Source organism: Rissa tridactyla, chromosome 12, assembly GCF_028500815.1.
Source record: "Rissa tridactyla isolate bRisTri1 chromosome 12, bRisTri1.patW.cur.20221130, whole genome shotgun sequence".
NCBI lineage: Eukaryota > Metazoa > Chordata > Aves > Charadriiformes > Laridae > Rissa > Rissa tridactyla.
The window spans coordinates 6,056,572-6,075,813 of record NC_071477.1 but is presented as its reverse complement, the minus strand read 5'-3'; the positions used below and the strand labels follow the sequence as shown (position 1 = coordinate 6,075,813).

General features: G+C 67.3%; 1 protein-coding gene across 2 annotated transcripts in view; it reads right to left on the bottom strand.

The window, feature by feature from the left end:
- Positions 1-402: 402 nt before the first annotated feature.
- SLC12A5 (solute carrier family 12 member 5) overlaps positions 403-19,242 on the bottom strand; it is a 28,466-nt gene continuing 9,626 nt past the window's right edge. Inside the window, exons 2-27 of one of the 2 annotated variants that reach the window (XM_054218311.1) lie at positions 15,242-15,336; positions 14,859-14,990; positions 14,543-14,689; positions 13,880-13,934; positions 12,699-12,829; positions 12,290-12,531; positions 12,002-12,213; positions 9,506-9,673; positions 8,511-8,609; positions 8,285-8,342; positions 7,309-7,483; positions 6,451-6,569; positions 6,015-6,113; positions 5,766-5,885; positions 5,470-5,574; positions 5,213-5,381; positions 4,122-4,317; positions 3,870-4,039; positions 3,659-3,790; positions 3,333-3,440; positions 3,052-3,174; positions 2,787-2,974; positions 2,450-2,464; positions 1,723-1,856; positions 1,065-1,175; positions 403-925 (exon numbers count right to left, since the gene is read on the bottom strand). In XM_054218311.1, the coding sequence (XP_054074286.1) occupies positions 1,084-1,175; positions 1,723-1,856; positions 2,450-2,464; positions 2,787-2,974; positions 3,052-3,174; positions 3,333-3,440; positions 3,659-3,790; positions 3,870-4,039; positions 4,122-4,317; positions 5,213-5,381; positions 5,470-5,574; positions 5,766-5,885; positions 6,015-6,113; positions 6,451-6,569; positions 7,309-7,483; positions 8,285-8,342; positions 8,511-8,609; positions 9,506-9,673; positions 12,002-12,213; positions 12,290-12,531; positions 12,699-12,829; positions 13,880-13,934; positions 14,543-14,689; positions 14,859-14,990; positions 15,242-15,336 (3,284 nt within the window). In that variant the 3' untranslated portion in view covers positions 403-925; positions 1,065-1,083. Of the gene's footprint in view, positions 1,176-1,722; positions 1,857-2,449; positions 2,465-2,786; positions 2,975-3,051; positions 3,175-3,332; positions 3,441-3,658; positions 3,791-3,869; positions 4,040-4,121; positions 4,318-5,212; positions 5,382-5,469; positions 5,575-5,765; positions 5,886-6,014; positions 6,114-6,450; positions 6,570-7,308; positions 7,484-8,284; positions 8,343-8,510; positions 8,610-9,505; positions 9,674-12,001; positions 12,214-12,289; positions 12,532-12,698; positions 12,830-13,879; positions 13,935-14,542; positions 14,690-14,858; positions 14,991-15,241; positions 15,337-19,242 lie in introns of both variants that reach the window. The other variant, XM_054218310.1, reaches the window with a different exon arrangement.

Genomic DNA, 19,242 nt, shown 5'->3' with positions numbered 1-19,242 from the left:
CCAGCCAGGGTGGCCGGGGCCGGGGGGCTGCGAGCCCCCAGTGTAATGTGGCTGGGGAGCAGGGGGGAACGGGAGGGGACTCCTCTGCACCCAGGCCAAGAGTAGGCGCTGGTGCCTTGGGGGTCAGCGGCACCCACGCAGCAACGGCAGCCGGAGAGCGGCCCTGGCTCGCGCTGCACACGGTGGGGCCTCTCCTCAGCCCCACATGCCGCAGCCCCACGCCGTGACCGCTGCACAAGCACCAGGAGAGCACCAAGGCAGAGAGAGCCTGGAGTCAGTGGGGAGGGGGACAGCGAGCACCCCCCACCCACCCACCCCAGGTCGGGGTTCATGCTGTTGCGGCGAGCCCCCCACCCTGCAGCTGCCCCCCACCCTCTGCCCCCTCCAAACCATCACGCTGCATCTCCGCAAGCTCGGCCCATGGCCTCCAGAGACGAGCGGCACCGAGGTGGGGCTGTCTGAGCCCATCCTGGCGAGGGGTGGCCGGGGCAGGGCGGGGGGCAACACCATGGCAGGCAACCCCAGTCACTGCCGGAGGTGGGGAGAGGAGCGTCCGGCGAGGAAAGCGTGCTGGTGGCCTCTCTCTTCTCCCAGCGCCTCGGCGGGGAGGCATGGCGCCAGCGGCGGGCGGTCACAGGGCACAGGCGCGTCCAGCCAAGCTCCGCGCAGGGGTAGCGGCACGGCGGGGCCAGGCGCCCGTCTGGGCACAGCCACCCTCCTGCCCGGCCAGGGGGCTGCAAGCAGCAGTGCTGGGGCTGACGGCGGGGCTGGCCCTGCCAGGGACGGGCGGTGGCGTCGGCGCTGGGCTCCGGTGCTCAGTCCGTGGTACAGTGTATATATTTATATATAAACAAGGACAGCAGTGCTGTGATGTTGCAATGAGGAACAGCTGCTCTGGTGCTGGATGCTCCCGGAAGATCTGGTGCTGCAGTTCGAATGGAGAGATCAGGGGCACGGCCAAAGCCAGGTGAAGTTTCTGCACACCAGCTGCCATCAGGCCTTCCCTCCTCCCCTCCAGGAGCACGGTGCAAAGGGGTGGCGGGGCTCGCAGCGTGCAGACAAACCTCTCTTGCGCGCCGTGTTTCAGGAGTAGATGGTGATGACCTCCCGGCCCCCACCGCGCACCAGGAGCACTCGGTCCAGGTGCTCCGTCAGCACCTCCAGGAACTCCATGTCTGCACGGCCGTCAAGGAGGAACCAACGCCGTGATGGAGTACGAGGACAGCCCTGTGCCGTCCCTGCCCGGCCCCGCACCCAGGGAGACAAACTGCGGCACGACACCCCCTGTCCCAGAGCCGGGAGCTGGTGGGGTCAGGCCCAAGCCAAGGGGCTGATGGAGCCCGCCCACCACTGGTGTCACACAATGGGGACCATGGCTGAGCCCTCCCCAGCACGCAGCCAAGCCCCGCGGGTCTCTGCCAGCACCCCCACGATGTGCCATCACGCTCACGCCCGCGAGTGCCATGTCATGTGGCCCCACCACCCGCCCCACGTGCATCGGCGCTGCCGGATGGGCAGGCTGGTGTCAGTGATGGCTGTCGGACCCAGCCAGGGGCAGAAGGCGAGAGGGGGGTCCAGGCTCAGGCACTGCACCTGTGCCCTGACACTCACCTGCAAGCTCCAGCAGCCTTGGGGGAGTCACAGCACCCTGGCTATTGGTCCCCCCTTGCGGAGAGGGGTCTTGGTGCCAGCCCCAAGGCAGCAGCCCTGTGGGAAGGATACAGTTCTCATCCCCTTTCCGGTTGCGGGGAGGCCCCGGCATGTTGAGCAGGACCAGCTTGGCATCCTGGGACTTCTTCACGATCACCTCGTTGAGCTTCACAGCCGTGTGCATCCTCCGCACGTTGGACTGGTTCCTGTGGGGAGGACGGCACGTGTGGGCACAGGGACAGGCACAGCCGGCCTTGGCCCCGCACCGGACTCGAGGGGCCACAGGACACTCTGGGACCTCCTGCCCCAGAGGGGTCCAGGGCTGGGCTGCGGCACGAGCTCGGGGAGCAGCAAGCTTTGCCCAGCATGGCCGCTGGTGACTCTGAGCCCGCACTGGTGGCCGTGACCTGCAGGGCCATGCATGGTGCCTGCAGGCAGCGCACACTGCGGCTGCTCGGGGCCGAGCCACCTGGGAGCGAGCAGGAGCAGACGGTGCCAGCGTCACCGCAGGTGCCCGAGCCCAGGCTTGCAGGAAGCTGCCGGCAGCGTAACGGGGCAGACGGCGAGCACGCGGCACGGGCACTGCATGGCACGCGGAGTCTGCGCAGGGGCTGGCAGCCGCAGCCCCCGCACGCCGCCCTGGTGAGCCGTCTAGCACCGCGCCGGCGGCAGCTGTCACAGCGCATGGAGCCACCCTTCTGCACGGGGGCAACCCCAATGGCTCCGGGTGCGTTGCCCCATGAGCGCGGCCCAGCTCCCCCCGCCCTGGAACCCAACACCCAGCCAAACCCGGACTTACAGGTTCTCCCACTCCCTGCCAGGAGCATCATGGGGCCAAGGGGAGAGAGAGAGAGAGAGAGAAGAGGTGAGCGCTGGGTGTGCACCCCGAGTCCCCGCAGCACATGCTGCCCAGACGCCCCATCCCTCCTCGGCTCAGGTCTGACGGGGACCCCACCTCCCACCCAGCCCCTCCGCAGGGGCGAGCGCAGGGCCCCTGGGCTGCCAGAACCCCCCTCAGAGCAAGGACCGAGCCGGTGCTGCCAGGGCCCTGCCTGCACCCGCCTGGACGGGGCAGGGAGGGACGGTGGGGGCTGCGGGGCGTGGGTGGGACGGGGTGGCTGCATGCGGGGCCGTACGGCTTCATGTTGAAGAAGTCCTTGATGCCCTCAGGGCTGACGGGGCTCTTGCTCTTGTTCTTCTCGGCGACAGACTTCTCCTTGGTCCAGGTGAGATGGACCTTCTCAGGGGCCGTCTCCACCTCGTCGCCTGGGGACTGGGAGCTGCTGGAGAAGGTGGTGGCATTTTTGTCGTGGATGAGCTGGACCTGCAGAGAGAGGGGGACCGTGGGCAGGGGCCAGGACTAGCTGACCACCCGGGCCCCGTCCTGGTGCAGCCCCTCACCTCCTCCTCCGGCTTCTCCTCGCCATCTCCCACCTGCTCCTCAGGGACGTTCAGGCGCAGGCGCGTGTTGGCTGGGTTCTTGCGCCGGATGGAGCCGCGGGACTCGTCTGTGATGCTCTGGATCTGTGCGGGAGAGGGTTAGAAGAGGGCTTGGCCGGGCAGACCCCAGCCTGCAGCCCCGGCTCCCCAGCAGGATGAGTGTGCAGAGTCACAGGGCAGCTCGGCTGGTGGCGCAGCCACCATGGGGGCAGGATCCCACCCAGGCTGTCCTGCATCCTCACCTCCCGCTCCCGCTCATTCTTGGTGAGGTGCATTTGCTTGAGGATCTGTGAGCGCTGCTCCATCACTAGAGTCTTCTCATAGGTGTAGGCGGAGATGTCGCTCTCGTGCTGCAGGGGGGGACAGGAGAAACCGTGGGGCAGGGTGAGCTGCACCCACTGCTCCCAGCCTGGCCCTGTGTGTCCCTACGTGTCCCCATGATGTTGCATGCCTCCATGGTGCTGTGTCCCCCCCTATGGTGCTGTGTCCCCCCCCGTGGCAGGGTCTGTCTGTCTCACCCATGCGCAGCATCCCAGACTACGGCATGAGCCCCCATCCCAGCACTCACCATCTCCACCACCTCCACCTCCGCAGTGATGCGCAGGTGGTACAGGAAGGTGGTCAGGTCCTTCTTCATCTGGATGCTGTTGTCATCCATCTGCGCCACCGTGAAGATACGCATCTTGCACTTGCGCCAGACCTGCGAGGGAGGGAGGCATGGGCACGGCTTTGCGGGGACAGCCCCGGCCCCCTGCCCCATGCCGCGGAGCCCAAGCTACCTTGTGGTGCCGCAGGAGGAAGGGCAGCAACATGAGCATCCCCCCATCATGGACGATCCACCAGACGTCAATGTGGCCTTCTGAGAACCGCTCCTGGTTGCCCGGGAACATGGCGACATTCTTGGCCACCAGCAAGGCCAGGTGCCCAGCCGTGGTCTCTCGCACCAGCTCTGGGAGGGGAAGGACCATGTCAGCTGGGGCGGCTCGTGGTTTCCCCCCAGCCTGGCAGCACCCACCCTCCGCGGTGCCTACCGATGAAGTTCCTCCAGGTCTGGTGGTCCTCCTTCTGGCGCCAGCTGCGGGGCCAGCCCACCAGCACCGTGTTGTGTTGCAGCCCCCCAAGCCCGCTGGACTGGATGAGGTGGGACATGCCATCCCGCAGGTTGGAGGAGATCACCACCTGGCAAAAGCCCTTCACCTTCTCTGCTTCCATCAGGCGGCGGATGGACTGGCGGCAGGAGAGGGGGGGGCGTCAAAAACTGCAAGACCTGGGGACGGGCTGCACAGCAGCCACCAGCCCCAGCAGCGGCACCGTGGCCAGGTGAGGTGCAAGGTGCAGGGCGTGGGGTGGAGGGTGTGGGGTATGGGGTGCAGGGTGTGGGGTGCAGGTCCCCACGGGGTCCCCAGGTCTCTGTGCCCCACGGCAGGTTGGCGGCTCTGGGCTGGGAGGTGGGAGGCCCGGTGGTGAGCGGAGCTGGCACACGGCTCTGCGCCGTGCCGAGCGGAGGGTGTCCCCGTGCCAGCGCTCTGATGGGCGGCAGAGCAGCAATTAGAGTTATTTACTCAGAGAAATTATAACATGTCTGCATGGGAGAGAAACTGTTTGCTTCCGAGGGCTTAATCTCATTAATGTGCTGCCTGGCTGGTGCAGAGGTGCGGGGGGAGCGGGGAGGGATCTCGCTCCGGTGGGGAAAGGCTCCCGTCCCCCATCCTGCCTGGCACCGGGGCCGCAGGGGCTGGGGGGGGGCCTGGGGGCTGTGGGGAGGGTCAGGGCAGCTGAGGGGATGCTCAGCCCAGCAGCACCTGGCCAGGCGCCGTGCCATGCCGTGCCATGCAGTGCCACACCGTGCCCTGCAGCAGCTAGCCAAGACTGGGACCAGTGCCCAGCTGGTGCTGGTGTCTCTGGTGTCTGGGGAGGGGGACAGGGGTCTGGAGGTCCCCGTGGTGCCCTGAACACCGGGGAAGTGTGCAGTCTCTGAGCTCTGCCCAGTGCTGCCCCGGTGCTCTCCTGGCCAGCTGGGGCCACCAGCCCTGGCCACAGGGCAGAAACACCATCGGGCTCCCAGGGGTGGCCGCGGGCACCCGCTGCCGGCAGAAGCCCACCTGGCACGGGCAGCTCTCACCTCCTCTGCCCTCTGTGCCTGTGGGTGGTTGTCCAGGAAGGTCCCTTCCAGCACGGAGGCCACGATGGTGAGGCCCTTGCCAGCCTTGAGCTGCGACGTGAAGGACAGGAGCTGCGGGTGCACCACGTTCTGCTCCTGATCCCCACGGACCAGGACCAGCAGCTGCGGCCTGGAAGGACGGTCCTGCAGTCAGCGCCCGCACCCCGGCTGGCCCCCGCTGCCGTCCCCCTATTGCCGGTCCCCCGTCCTGGCCTCACCTCCAGTTCTTGGTGTGGGGGGGACCCTCCTCCAGCCGCAGCAGGGCGTAGCGGGCTGCGCTCAGGGACAGCCCCCGGATCCCGTCACCCCACTCCTTCTCTGCCCTGTGGGAACCGGCAGCGTGTAAGTGATGCAGCGTGTAAGGGATGTTCCGGCCATGGAGCACCACGCTGGCACCATGGAGCACTACGCTGGCACCATGGAGCACCCCAGGAGGAGCAGCCTGGGGAAGCTGAGCAGCCCCTGAGCGGCTGTCAGTGCTGGCTGGGGTCTGCGGCACCGTGGCCGCCCTTACCCTCTGTACTCGATGTATTTGTAGATGAGGCCGGCGATCAGCATGGCGACCAGCGCGTAGTACCAGGAGCAGATGAACATCAGCGCCAGGCAGAGACTCATGCCCAGGAAGGACAGGGTCCTGTGGAGACCATGCCATGAGCGCACCCTGGCCCCCACAGCGGTGCCAGAGCCCCCCGCCCGGGGTTACCTGCAGGGGTGGCAGGGGACCCCATCCCGACCATTCCCATCCCATCCCGTCCCAGCTCACCAGTGGTAGTAGCGGAAGCGGGGCCGCCAGTTGGGCGTCCGCAGCAGCGTCTGCACCGCACACGCCAGGTTGACGAACATGTAGCACATGAGGAAAAACCTGCAGGAGAAAGCGTGAGGCTGAGCCGGGCGTTTCCGGCTGGGCCGGGACCGCAGACGGGCCCCACTGCACCTCCCAGCCCCAGGTGGCCACCACTGGAGCGGTTCTGGCCAATGGACAGGGGAGCCAGGGCTGCCAAACAACCAGGCCACAATGCCAGCCGAGGAGTGTCCCTGGGCTCCCCTCTCCTCAGGCTGGCGCTAGGGAGGTGGGGGCATCCCTGTCCCCCTGCCAGGGATCAGGGACCCACACACGCCACCCGCCTGGCCAGGATTGGGGGGGGCATGGGCCCATCCGCCGCTCGCGAAGGTGCGGGTGGACCAAGCATGCTGCCTACATGGAGAGGATGGGAGCCACCTCGTCCAGGGAGGCGATCAGGATCCCGATCTCGCAGATGCAGGCTGTGAGCAGCAGGGCCCACGTCGGCTCCCCGTTGGCTTTGCCGTGGCCGAAGACCTGGGAGCGGGTTGTGGGGGAGAGAGAGGTGGGGGAGGAATCAGGGCTCTGCGATGCCCGCACCGCACAGCCCTGGGCGAGAGTCCTCGGCACGGAGGTCCTCTGATGGAGCCGGACCCTCCCATGCACCCAGCCCCAGCAGACCCCGCAGCCCTCCCTGCACCCAGCGCAGCCCCTTGTCCCCCCGCGAGCCCCCCACCCAAGGACAATCCCCAAATCAGCCTGGCCACGGTGAGCATGGAGACGGGCACCCCGTGCCCGGGACGGACACGCTGCCGGTGGAGATCAGCTCCTCCTGCGGCTGCGGGGACACGGAGGGGGGGCGGGTCTGGGTGCGAGGGCGGGGGCCGGGGGCGCGTGTCCGGATGCATTAGAGGGTGCAGGCGGCACGAGCGAGAGAGAGCTCGGGCTGGGGCTGGCAGGGTGAAGGAGGGATGGTAAAATTAGCCCACTCTTCCCTGGGGGGAGCTGTCGGGTTGGATTTGGAGAGATGAGGTTGTGAGAACGCGTCTTCGGAGAGCAGATAAAATATGAAGCGGCACGGCGGTGGGGGGGAGGGGATCCTGACCTTTCCCGGCACTTTTCTCCCACCGACACCGCGGCCAGACCCACCACGGCCGCCCGCCGCCACGCCGGTGCCGGTGGGATGAGGACAAGGAGGAGGCAGAGCGGGTGCCCGCCAGTCTCCTACCATGGTGGGTGCTCAGGGCCGGCAGCGCCGGGCTGGGGGGACACCTACCCTGAGGAAGGGCACAATCCCATCCCTGGAGATGGCTTGCAGGAGGCGGGGGGCTCCGGTGAGGCTCTGCAGCCCGGCCCCACACGTGGAGAAGAAGGAGCCGATGACAATGACCCACGGGGACGGCCACGCCAGGGTGCCAACCACCAGGTTCCCGTTGACAGCTTCACCAAACCTGTGGGGCACCGGCACCGCCCATGGTTTCATCCCGTGGCTGAGCCCTGGGAACGCCAGCACCACACGGCGGCACAAGACAGCCCCCCCAGGCAGGTTGTCCACTGAGGGACATCGCTGGGGGGGGGACAGGACTGGAGACGGGCCCTGCCCCAGCTGCTGATGGCCCCCACCCGCCATCGGGGGTGAGCAAGAGAGTGGGGTCTCAGGTAGCTGGGGTCTGTCCCCATCCCTCCACCTGTGGCTGAGGGGGGGACAAGGGGGAGGTGGGGGGGGGGGGGGGGGGGGGGGGGGGGGGTCCCCATCCCCTGTGCCGGGAGGAGGCCGATTAAGGCTGCATGTGGTTGGAACCCGTTTGTGTTGGTGCTGGCGACCCAGAAGTGTCACCTGCCGCGTGCAGCGAGCGGGGCTGCCCCAGATAGCGCAGGCAGCGCAGGCAGCCCTGCCTGTTGACAAACAAGCTCCCTGCCTGCAGCCCTGGAGCGGGAGGAAGGACTGCGGATGTGCAGCAAAGCATGGCGGGGTGGTGGGGGGGGAGAAACAGGGCACACACGAGCCCCCAGTGCCTATTACAAGCTTCCCCCCACAACCAAGAGCCCACCCCCACCCCAGCGCTCTCACCCCGGGACCCCTGCAGACCCTCCAGTGCCACCCCATCTGCCCAGTGTATCCCAGCTGCAGCCTCCCCCCATGCCCCTGCCTCCCCCCGCGCTGCCCCTGCCCCACCATGTTCCCAGGGGCCGCTTCTGGGGAGCTGCCGGGCTCCCCCCACGCCTGCCCCACATGGCCCTGGGACACTCACTTGTCGCGCAGGACGACCCCCTCGATACATGCCCCAAAGAGGACGACGGAGCTGATATCTGCCATGAGGTCAAGGAGAACCAGGCAGGAAGATGTGGAGTCCCACTCACCTGCCCCCTGGGACCCCCATCCCAGCCCGGCGGGGCACCCAAGTGGGTCTGCCCCACACAGCAAGCCCACCCGCCCTCAGCCCCACGGCCCAGGCTCAGGTGAGCCCTGAAGGATACAGACCGCAGAGGTGGTGGCGATGGCCAGGATGGTGCCCGTGGGGATGGATTTCTGGGCGTCCCGCAGGTCTCCGGAGCGGTTGGAGCCAGCCATGATGCCTGGGGAAAGAGGGAACGGTGCCATGGCGGGCAGAGCCGCAGCCCTCATCTGTCCCAGCCAGCAGGACAGCCCGCACCGGGCACCGGCTTGGTGGCGTGCCAGGACGGGGAGCAGGCACCCATCCTGCTCCCTGCACCCCCCCAGCACTCCCCCCACCAGAGCCGCAGTCTGACGCCATTCAAGGATTAGGCTCAAAACACTCTTAAGTGACTTGTCTCATTAGCCCTTAATTAGCTCAAGCAGGGACTGTGACTAGAGCAGTGACAGAGTCCGGCCCCGGCGCTGCTGTGGGAAGGCAGGAGGTCAGGCTGGGACATGGCTGACGCCGGCAGGTCCGGCACAGCCCGAGGGACGACCTGTGCTCCTGCTGTGGCAATGGCCAGGGCGGCTGTCCCACCGGGACCCCGCAGATGGGACACGACCACCTGTAGCTCAGCCCATGTCACTGGGGGGACACACGCCACGCAAAAACCGGGATCTGACGGTAAGCGGGCACCGGGTGGGAGGGTGCCAGGCGCCGTGTTCCAAGCGGTGTCACAGGGTCTGTCTGGTGCCGGACCCCACCAGTGCTCACCGTGCCTGGGACTGCCCTTGGGGTCCCAGAGGCTCCGGGGCACCAGCAGAGCTGCGGGTGGGATCCGGCGGCTGCGGCGGCTCCGCAGCGGGACTGGGGCGGGGGGGGGGGGCTCCTCCACCCCCGGGGAGCTATAAATACCGAGCCGCGGGACGTCAGCGCGGTGCCGAGCGGCATCGTCAGATCTGGAGCGCGGGCGGCTGCGTGGGAGGCGCAGGCTGTGATCCACCCCCACACCCAGCGCGGGGGGCAGGAGCACGTGGGACACATGGGCCAGCGGTTGCCCCACGGCACGCGAATGGGGCCGGCAGCAGCTCCCACCTGTGACGGAGGGGAAGTAGATGCCGACGAGCAGGGTGAAGTAGGAGGTCATGTCGCTGAAGACGTAGGGCTGGTCCATGTCCACCGGGGTGTCAGGGGGGCTCACGGAGGGCAGCCCCCGCTTCTCCACGATCACGCCCTTGGTCAGGTACGAGCTCCAGAGGTTCTCTGCGAAGAGGCAGGAGGACAGGCAGCGCGGACGGCGTCAGGAGGTGCCGGAGAGCCGCCCGCACCCGGCACAGCACCCTCTCGCTCTGCAGCCCAAAGGGACGGAGCACGGGGGTGTCCAGCCCTGCCTCCCCCCCGGCATGGCCAGCAGCCGGGGCCACTGGCATCTGGCGGGCTAGGGACGGGACATCCCCAGCCTGTCAGGGATGTGCAGAAACACCCAGCCTGGGCACAAGCCCCGCAGTGCAGGTGGGCAACCAGAGAAGGTCCATCCTGCCACTGGCATCGTCCCCGCAAGATACTGGAGCAGCTGACATGGGATTGAAGTAGCAAATAATTAAGAGGGTAATATAATTAATGCTGATCAACACAGGTTTAAGGAAAGTGGATCGTGTCAAAGTAACTTGATAATGTTTTTGATGGGATTACAAGTGCGGAGCTGATGTAACAGACTTAGCGTCCCTCCACGTGCTGCCTTGGCCGCAGATCGCGGCGAGAAACTGGAGCAGCAAAGAGCAGCCAGCACTCGGGCTCGGCAGGGAGAGGCCGACAGCCCTCGGCATGGCATTGCAAAGGGGCTGCAGAGTGGGTCCAAAGGAGCCCCACGGGCACCAGCCCCCAGCACACGGTGCTGAGCACCCCTCTCCAGCTGTGTCACCTCCCCTGACCGCTCTCGGGTGACAGATGGGGCTGGCAGGCCCCACCAACACAGCCCTGCCTGGCTCGTCCTCCTAGAAAGGCACATTTCTCCCCAGGGGGAGACCCAGCGCCTGGGGCACAGCCAGCCCCAGCCACCTCTGTCAGGGCCGTGCAGTCACATCCCATCTCGAGACGCTGCCAGCCCAGTCACACCTCTCCAGGTGCCCCAGAGATGGGTCCTGGCTCTGCCCGTCCACCCCAGATGCAGAAGCATTTGCTGTCTCCTGCCCTGACAGAGCCTGGCAGGGCGGGGGGGGGGGGTTGGCATCCCCTCCCCGGCACGACCGTCGCCAACAGGAGAAGGCTGTACCCAACAGCCAGGGACTCCTTATCTGCCCCACGAGACCTCAGCGTGGGACGCCATCTGGAGCCTCCCAAACACCCAGAGAACACGCTCAACAACATCGCCATGACACAGCCTGGCAGCCGTAGCCCCCAGTGCCACCCACTTAGCAAAGGCGCTCCCGTGCCTGGGTCCACGCAGCCACCGCAGCAGGGACGGGCCGGAGGAGCCCCGCGGCTGCCCCGGGGAAGTCTCAGCCTCAGCACCCAGCGGAGACATGGCCGGGGCTGCCCCACAGCAAGCGCCAGACATGCCCAGGCACCCCAGCCCCTGTCCTGCTCCATGAGACCCACCGGAGATGGAGCTCACCGTGAGCACCTGGCACAGCCGGCACAGCCACCGCCAGGACACCCAGCCTGGCACTGCAGGAGCACCCGGCCCGGCTGCTGCTCCCGGGAAGGGCTGATCCTGCTTATAGCTCCACAGGCAGGGAAACCCAACAGGGTGCTGCCCCCCTGAGCCCCAACACCCGCCCCAGAGCAGGTCCTGCCAGCATGGTCCCGCAGAGCAGGGGTCTGCAAATGCCCTCCGAGCGTGGCACTGAGCATCGGCCTCCACCACCCACTGCAGAATGTAAGCACCTGGCAAATGTACCAGCAGCTCCGGAAAAACAGGTCAAAAGTGGCTCCTCCCAGCAAATTCACGAGTTTTTCTGCGGCCCTGGCCACCCTCCCGATGTGGCTGCGGCCGCAGCAGCAAAGTGTCCCTGAGGGGTGATTGCTCCTCGCGAAACCACATATCGATAACAAAGAGGAAGCAGAGGGAGGATTTATTCCTCCCCAGCCTTCAGGCATCCTTCGGAGCCATCCTGCTGTGGTCTGGCTGGCACAGACCACACATGGGTGGCCGCAGCACCCAGCTCGGTCATGCAGCGCAGGAGTCCGTCCCGCTGCCCAGCGCAGCGTGAGCACGGCTCACTGTGCCCGAGGGGCAGAGCAGCCCATGGCAGGGATCACCCACACGTCCCCTCATCTGGACCCGGCGCTGCCCGCCTGCCCCCACAACACCTGTCTGGCATGCCCGAGGGGCCAGCCACCCACACGCACAATGGCCCCCCTGTGGCACCAGCTCCTCCATCAGCCCTGCCAGCAGAGCTGCCCGGCAGGCACAGCCACGGCATCACTACAGCTCCGCTGGGACTTGTCCTGTGCCTCCATCCCCACACCCACATCCCCATGCCTCCATCCCTCCTCCTCCATCTCCATGCGTCCACCCCTGTTCCTTCATCCCCATGCCTCCATCCCCACTCGTCCAACCCCACACCTCCATCCCCATGCCATGCCCACCTTGGATGAGGCCGCTGGCGGCACCGGGGATACCCTCAATCTCGGTGACGTTGTTCATGGTGAAGTACTCGTCACAGGTGGCATTGAGGAACCGGGAGGTGCAGAAGAGCTCCCAGAGCTTAGAGCCCACTGTCTCGTTCCCCTCCACCACCATCTTGGTGCAGAGGTCGAAGCCGTGGCGCGAGAGGGTCCTGTTGCCCAGGAGGCAGATCCTGGGTGGGGACAAGCACTCAGCCATGCGCCTGCGCACCCCAGACCCATCGCAGCCCCATGGGACACTGTACTCACGGGAAGCTTGGCGGGTCGAAGGCCGACTTGATGACACCGGCGTAGATGGCGAGGATGGAGAGGATGACACAGCCCAGGAAGACCAGGGCAAACTTGTTGACGTACTTGACCCCCACGAACACCACGGTGGCCATGCAGGTCAGCACGCAGGTGCCATACACACGCATGTTGTTGAGCATCGCCGCTGCCTCCCCACTGGCATCCTCTGCCTTGAAGATGGCCATAGCTGGGAAGATGTAGGCCTGGGAGAGAGTCATGGCATCACCGCCCAGTTAATGGCCCCGTGGAGGGGTCCCCAGGGAAGCCTCAGCTCCCTGATGGGCCAGGCAGAGCAGGCAGGCAAAGGCAGAGCTGCCCTGCCAGGACCTGAGCCCTTGGCACTGCTCAGGGAGAAGGACCAGGCACGTACCAGCAGGATTTCGATGGTGCCCAGGATGTACATGGCACCGGCAAAGGTGGTGCCCAGGTAGAAGCAGAGCCCCACAGCCCCTCCAAACTCGGGTCCCAGGGAGCGTGAGATCATGTAGTAGGAGCCACCCGCTGCCGGAGAGAGCAAAACTGGGTCCCAGCCAGATCCCAACAGCACCCGTACCCTGCCAGGTGTCCCGGACGGGCAGGATGGAGCCAGGGCAGCCCTGGACCCCACTCTAGCACAGAGCAGGACGCAGTCCACAGGGCCCTGGAGCAGCGGGAGCGACCGCGCTGGCAGCCATTCCCCAGGAGCCCAGCAGCCAGGTGTGATGGCCACGGGGACACATGTCCCCTGGGACGCCAGACAGGCTCTGGAGCCCCAGGGACATGGTCCGTGCCCTGCTCCATCCTCCCAGAGGAGCCCTTAGAACCGGGCTGCCGGGATCGATGGTCCCGCCGCGGCAACAGGATGATAAATAGCTTTAATTACACCCTGCGCTGGGGCTGCCAGTGCTGTGCCCGGCCTGGCGGACCAGCTGGGCCAGGACAGCCCACCTGATTGTGGCTCCCTGGGGCTCTGCGGGGCTGGGAATCTCTGGGGGATGCAGCGCAGGGGCATCCACATGGCCAGACCCCACCGGTGCCTCTCCGGGGGTACAGACTGCATGCAGCAGCATCCTCGCTCCTGGCACAGCTCAGGGTGGCCGGCAGGAGAAGCCACCCCAACGCCCAGCCTGCGGTGCCCGGCATGCCCGGCTCCCCATCCTCCTGCCAGCATGTCTCCCTGGCTCCCCCCGCGGCCTCACCAGTCTGGCGGAGGGAGGAGCCGTGGCTGGCGGCTCTCGCTGCCATCTGCACCTTGCGGCTCTGGGGACGGGTGATGGCTCCAGCTCCAAGCTCCCCCCGCGGCCATGGGGAACCCGCGCGGGCTGGTGGCAGAAGGCTGGGGAGCAGCTGGTGGTGACGTCCACCCTCCCGTGCGCAGCCCAGGGCAGCCCCAGAGCTCAGCCAGCACGGCCCAGGGAGTGGGATGGCCTCGGGGGATGCTCTCTGGGAAAAGCCCTTTGCCACCCTCGGCCCAGCTCTTCTGGGGCACAGGGGCCCCCGCAGGCACCCAACCCGGCAGGGAGCCAGCTCCCCTCGCCCCTGGCACACACACGGACACGGGCTCGGCTCTACCTGGCACCACGCCGTTGGTGGCGATCGCGCTCATGGAAATGGCCGTCAGCATTGTCTGCAGGGAGAAACACAGCGTCAGCACCCACCAGAGCTCCCTCCTCACTGGGACAGAGGGACAGGGGAGCAGGAAGGGAGAGCTGGGGCCATGCTGGGACATGGGACTCCCTGGGGACACGTTGAGATGTGCCAACTAGGCTGGTATGCCCGGGACAGAGCCGGATGGATGGACGGATGGGCAGCCTGAACTGCTGGTTGGCAGCGCAGCTGGGGGGCTGAGCCCCTTGGAGGGACTGGCAGTGCCGCGAGGGTCGGGGGGTCCCCAGACTACCCAGGACGCTGCTCATGTTCAGCCCCCCAGTCTCTGCCCTGGGGTCACCGTCCTGGCTGGGTGGCTCACTGCAGCACGGTGTGCAGGACTGGGGCAAGGGACCCCCCGCCACATCCCCCCCACATGGCAGCTATGATCTGGGTCACCATTTCTGCTGTCGATTCCTTTGGGAATCCTTTGGGAAGCTGGAGGCTTCTCCTTGCTGTAAGTGGGGCAGGGGCAGGGGCAGGGTGGGCTGGCAGCTAACGCACCTCTCCATAGCCCGGCCAGCCCAGCTGGTGACCCCCAGACCCCGCGTGAGGCCAGGAGGGACCCAGCCAGCCTCCCTCACTTACACAGGAGCAGCAGAGGAAGACCATGCAGAAGGACTCCATGATGCCAGCAATCCCCACCACCCAGGTGAGGCGCAGGAAGAGAATGACCCCAAAGATGTTCTGGAGGCAGGGCAGGTAGACGCCCATGAAGGTGCCCATCCGCGGGGCCTGCCAAGAGAGCGGGCAGCCGTCAGGGCTCCCGGGGCTGGCTGGCAGAGGAGCGAGGGGTCCCCGCTCCTCCCGCAATGCAGCCAGGGACCCCGGGTGAAATCGCCCTCCCGGGCACTGCACAAGCAGTGGCCAGGAGAAGGGTCTGCATCCCCCCTGCATCCCTCACCTGCACCGGCTTCTTCTTGCCCCCATCATTGTTCTCAGCCTCCTCGTGCTCCCGGCTGCCCTGTGGCAGGTTGGTGTAGTTGGCCAGCCCGCTCAGCAGGGACGAGACCATGGGGCTGGTGTCCATCTCCTCCTGCGGAGAGCAGAGCCCCGAGCCGTGAGGACATTCCCTCAGGAACTTGGCCAGCCCTGGGACCCAGGGACTTGGCCAAATGCTATCCCACCGCCTGTCGCACTGGGCATGGCTGTGGCAGCCTGGGGACCCTGGCCCAGAGCTCTGGCACGTGCCGGTGCCCAGGGTGCAGGTTGGGGTGCTGTGGGACAGCTGCCCGGCTCAACCCCCTCCCCAGGGACCCTCCCTGCCCCGCCGCCTGTGTGCCCTACCTCAAAGAGGGCCATGTTCTTGCCATCATACTCTTTGCCCTTCTCCAGGTCCGTGCTGTTGATGAAGGGGCTGCTCTCCTTGGGATTGCCATCGCCTGCAGAGATGCCACCATGTCAGCCAGGCAGCCCCAGCCCCAGCCCGCGCCGGGAGAGCACCCGTCCCACGGGGCTGCCGCTGTGAGGGGTCCCCAGCACCCCAGCTCCCATGGGAGGGCTGCTGGGGCCATGGGCACCATGCCCACACCGGATCCTAGGACAGGCGATGGTAGCATCCCAGCTGCCATCAGCACCTCCCATGCCACGCATGGGCAGGGGCCGCCCGTCCCCAGGAGCCACGTGCTGCCCTGCCCGGCCGGGGCGGCACACGGACCCGCCGGAGCGCATCCACGCAGTGAGGTGAGCGGTGTGGATCCAGGGGGAACCCTCCCGGCGGGACGGCTGGCAGCAATAACTCACGGCACAGGGCGCCCGCGGGTGAGCGCGCCAGGGGCTGCCCGCAGCGCTGCGTCTGCAGGGGCAGGATCCGGCCGGATGCTCAGTGTGACACCACGGAGGGGGACAGTCCCAGCGTGGTACCTGGGAGCAGGGTGAGTGGCTGGATGGCTGCTCCTGCTCCCCAACAGGCACCACAGAAGCAGGGTCTGCGGCCTCACCGGCCGCACCGCAAGGTGGGGATGCATCCAGCGGTGCCACCACCGCGGGCAGAGCTGCTGGGACAGGGCCACGGCTGCTCGCTGCATTAACAACCTCATGCAGAAGAAACCCGGAGTCGGCTTAATAGCAAGGAAAACAGCCGAGCTGCAGAGCAGCAGAAATAAATCAGGCTGGAAATGGAGCGGCAGCGAGGACGGTGCTGCCGGAGCGGCGCATCCCTGAGCGGAGGCCCAGAAGGGAGGGTGGACAGGGGCCACGCAGGGACAGGGAGCCAAAGGACATGGTGCTGGGCAGAGCAGCTCGGCGGGTGACAGCCCCCGCGGCACAGAGAAACCCGGGCAGCTGGGCCTGGTCTCCAGCCCTGAGTGGGAGGAGAGGGGCTCCCCGCCACGCACCCATCCTCCCCACTATGGCCGCGCAGCCAGGGCGATCATGCTGCCGGTGGCAGCAGCACCACCGGGCAGGGTGCCCACATGGGCAGGGTTACAGACCCGCTCCGCACCCCGGAGCCCAGAGCTAGAGCCGTCCCCTCCACTGACCATGAGCATGGTGCCCAAGAGCACCCAGGGGCACATGGATGGCGCAGGGGCCACCTGTGGGCCAGGGTGGTGCAGCCACCCATGCACCGCGGCAGCCCTGGGACAGACCCCGTGACCGTTTGGAGCGGTCCGGTCCATTCAAGAACGCCTGCCTCCTGCCAGTTGACTCATATTCGGGATCCTGGGAGCCGGTTTGCCTGTGTGCGGTGGTGATTCACCATCCGCAATTTCCCTGGCATACGCGGCGCTCCTGGCTGACCGGGAGGTGAAGCCCCAAGCGCCACAGGTGATGCCAACCCACGGGCTGGCCACCCACCTCCCGCCAGTCCCCAGGCTCTCCGGGCGTGGGGCAGTGGGGCAGCAGCGTCCTTGTCGGCACAGCCAAACTGCGGGGCAGAGCCCGCTGGCTCCTCCTGCGCAAGAACGGCCACGGCAGCAGGACCGGGACACCTCAGCCCATGGGTCTGGCCTCACTCCGGACCCCCTCAGGTGCAGGACCGGGGGGCTCCATAGCCGACCTTCCCCCCCTGGGACCGAGCGGTGCCGCGCGGTGCCTCAGGGGCACGGGGAGACGTGCTGGCAGCCTGGCGAGGCCCTGGGACCCCATCGGGAGAGCTGAGCCCGCGGGGGCCTCGCCTCACCGCCTGGTACCCGGCCGACGACATCACCGTGCTGGTTTCCATGGCAACGGCGAGCCACGGCCGCCTCGGCTCCCGCTCTTATGTAACGGCGCAGGCGACCGGACTCCGGCCCCGCACGGCACCCGCGCCCTGGCCCCCCAGCACCCGCCGGTGTCCCCCAGCCCCAGCCCACCCCACCCCGACCCCACAGGACCAACACCGCCCGGCACCGCACGACAGATGCCAGCAGCACCCCGGGGTGCCTATGCTGCAACCCGCCAGCACCATAACAGCACCCACGGACCTGGCAGTCCCTCCACCCCCTGGCCCGGGGCACAGCAGGGACTGTAGTCCAGTGCTGGCGTTGACCATGTTGCCAGGGCCAGCACCGGAGCCCCTCGCCTGGTGGTATCGCCGGGAAAACCGGCACCAGGAGAAACCCTGGGCTGGCAGGAGGTGGGGACATGGGGACATGCACGCAGCACAGCTCCGGTGTCCCTGGGGGACCCCCAACCACCCGCCTCGCCCCTGGCCCCACAGGCTGGAAGGAGTTAAGGCCCGCGGGGTCCCAGGTGACGCTCCCCACTCCTGCCGGAGACCATTTTGCCGCAGAGGGGCTGGTGCAGCCTCTCCCCGGCAGCTGCCACAGGATTTGTGGTCTGTGCAGGCAGAAGCAGGCAGGGCCCACCCCATCCCCAACCCCTGCCCGGTGGCATGGAGGGGATGACACCTCCCGGCCGTGGGGACACACAGAAATGCTGCCAGGTCCCCCCAGCACCTGCCAGGCCTGCCTGGGCCCGGCTCCCCCAGCACAACCTGGGGACAAGCGGCACCAGGGCAGGAGCACAGGACGGGGCTGGGCAGCCCGAGAGGCAGCGCGAGCGGAGCAGAGCCGAGCCGTGCCAGGCTTCGATCCCGGCGCTCAGCCGCCCCCCTCCCCAGGGATCACTCAACATGAATCGGCCTTTTAATTTGCTGCGGCGGCTGGAAGGGCTGGCAGCGGGATTGCTGGCAGGAACCCACGGCCCCGCTGTGGGCACTGCGCAGTCCCGCGCGCGGCAGGGGTTACCACCGACCCTGCCTACCCGGGGCACCCCAAACCCAACCCCACCCTGGCAGCCCGGAGCCCCCTGACCCAAGGCGCCATCCCTGCGCCCCAGGGAGCTCACCCACCCCATGGGGCAGCACTCGGGCTGCAGCACCAGCCACAATGTGATCTCCTAACGGCTTTTTACTCATCCCTAAATTGGGTTGGGAAGCGTCATGTCCCTTATCCCAAATCCTCCCTAATCGCTTTACATGGTACAGGGAGCCGAGCACTGCCTGGGGGGAGCCCAGGCAGCCAAACCCTACAGGCTAATTAACCAGAGCTGCCGCCGGGGCTGCTGCCTGCTCCTTGCCCAGCCACAGCCAGCCCGTCCCCTCCACGGCACACGGCGAGGGCACGGCAAGCCCTGGCCGGGGACACCGAGTGCTGGGGCTGCAGCGCTGGATGGGAGGAGCAATGGGCAAGGGGGGACGCAGCGCCCCAGGGCCCACCGGGTGCTGGCACAGGGGTCCTGACAGCTCAGGGACCCCCTGCGCAGGCCTGGCCACTGGCCCCTCCTGTGCTGCACCTCCGCACCAGTCCCGCCAGCCCCAGGGGCAGCAGCAGTGCGGTGGCTGCTCACGGCGCCCAGGGACGCCCCGGGGCTCCCCTGGAGGTGCACAGGGCACCTTGACTTCTGCCAGAGCATCTGACAGCACCGGTTGGCGAGCAGCCTCCTCCCGCTCCTTGGGGCTCTGCCCACAGCCAGCAGCAAGGGGCACCCCAGGGTGACCCCAGCAGCCCGGTGAGCACACGGGTAAGCACGTGGCCCTGGCTGATGTCCCCAGCTCCTGCCGTTTTGCAGGAGCTGCTGGCTGTGAAGGCCACGGTGCTGTTCTGTCACCCCCAGCCATGAAGGGGATTTGGCCGCATGTCCACGGGCCTGGCCCTGGGCTGCTGGCCTGGGGGTGCCTCAGGTGGATGGGGATGGCCAAGGGGACCTTATGGTAGCTGGTACCTCTGCTCCCACCCAGGCTTCCGTCTCCCCTGTGCAAGGTTATCTGCCAGCTGCCCTGGGTAGGGTAACCCTCAGAAAAGCCATGGAGCCACCGTGGCCCCCGCCAAGGCAGAGACCACCGGTGGCCGGAGCAGCGCTGGCCC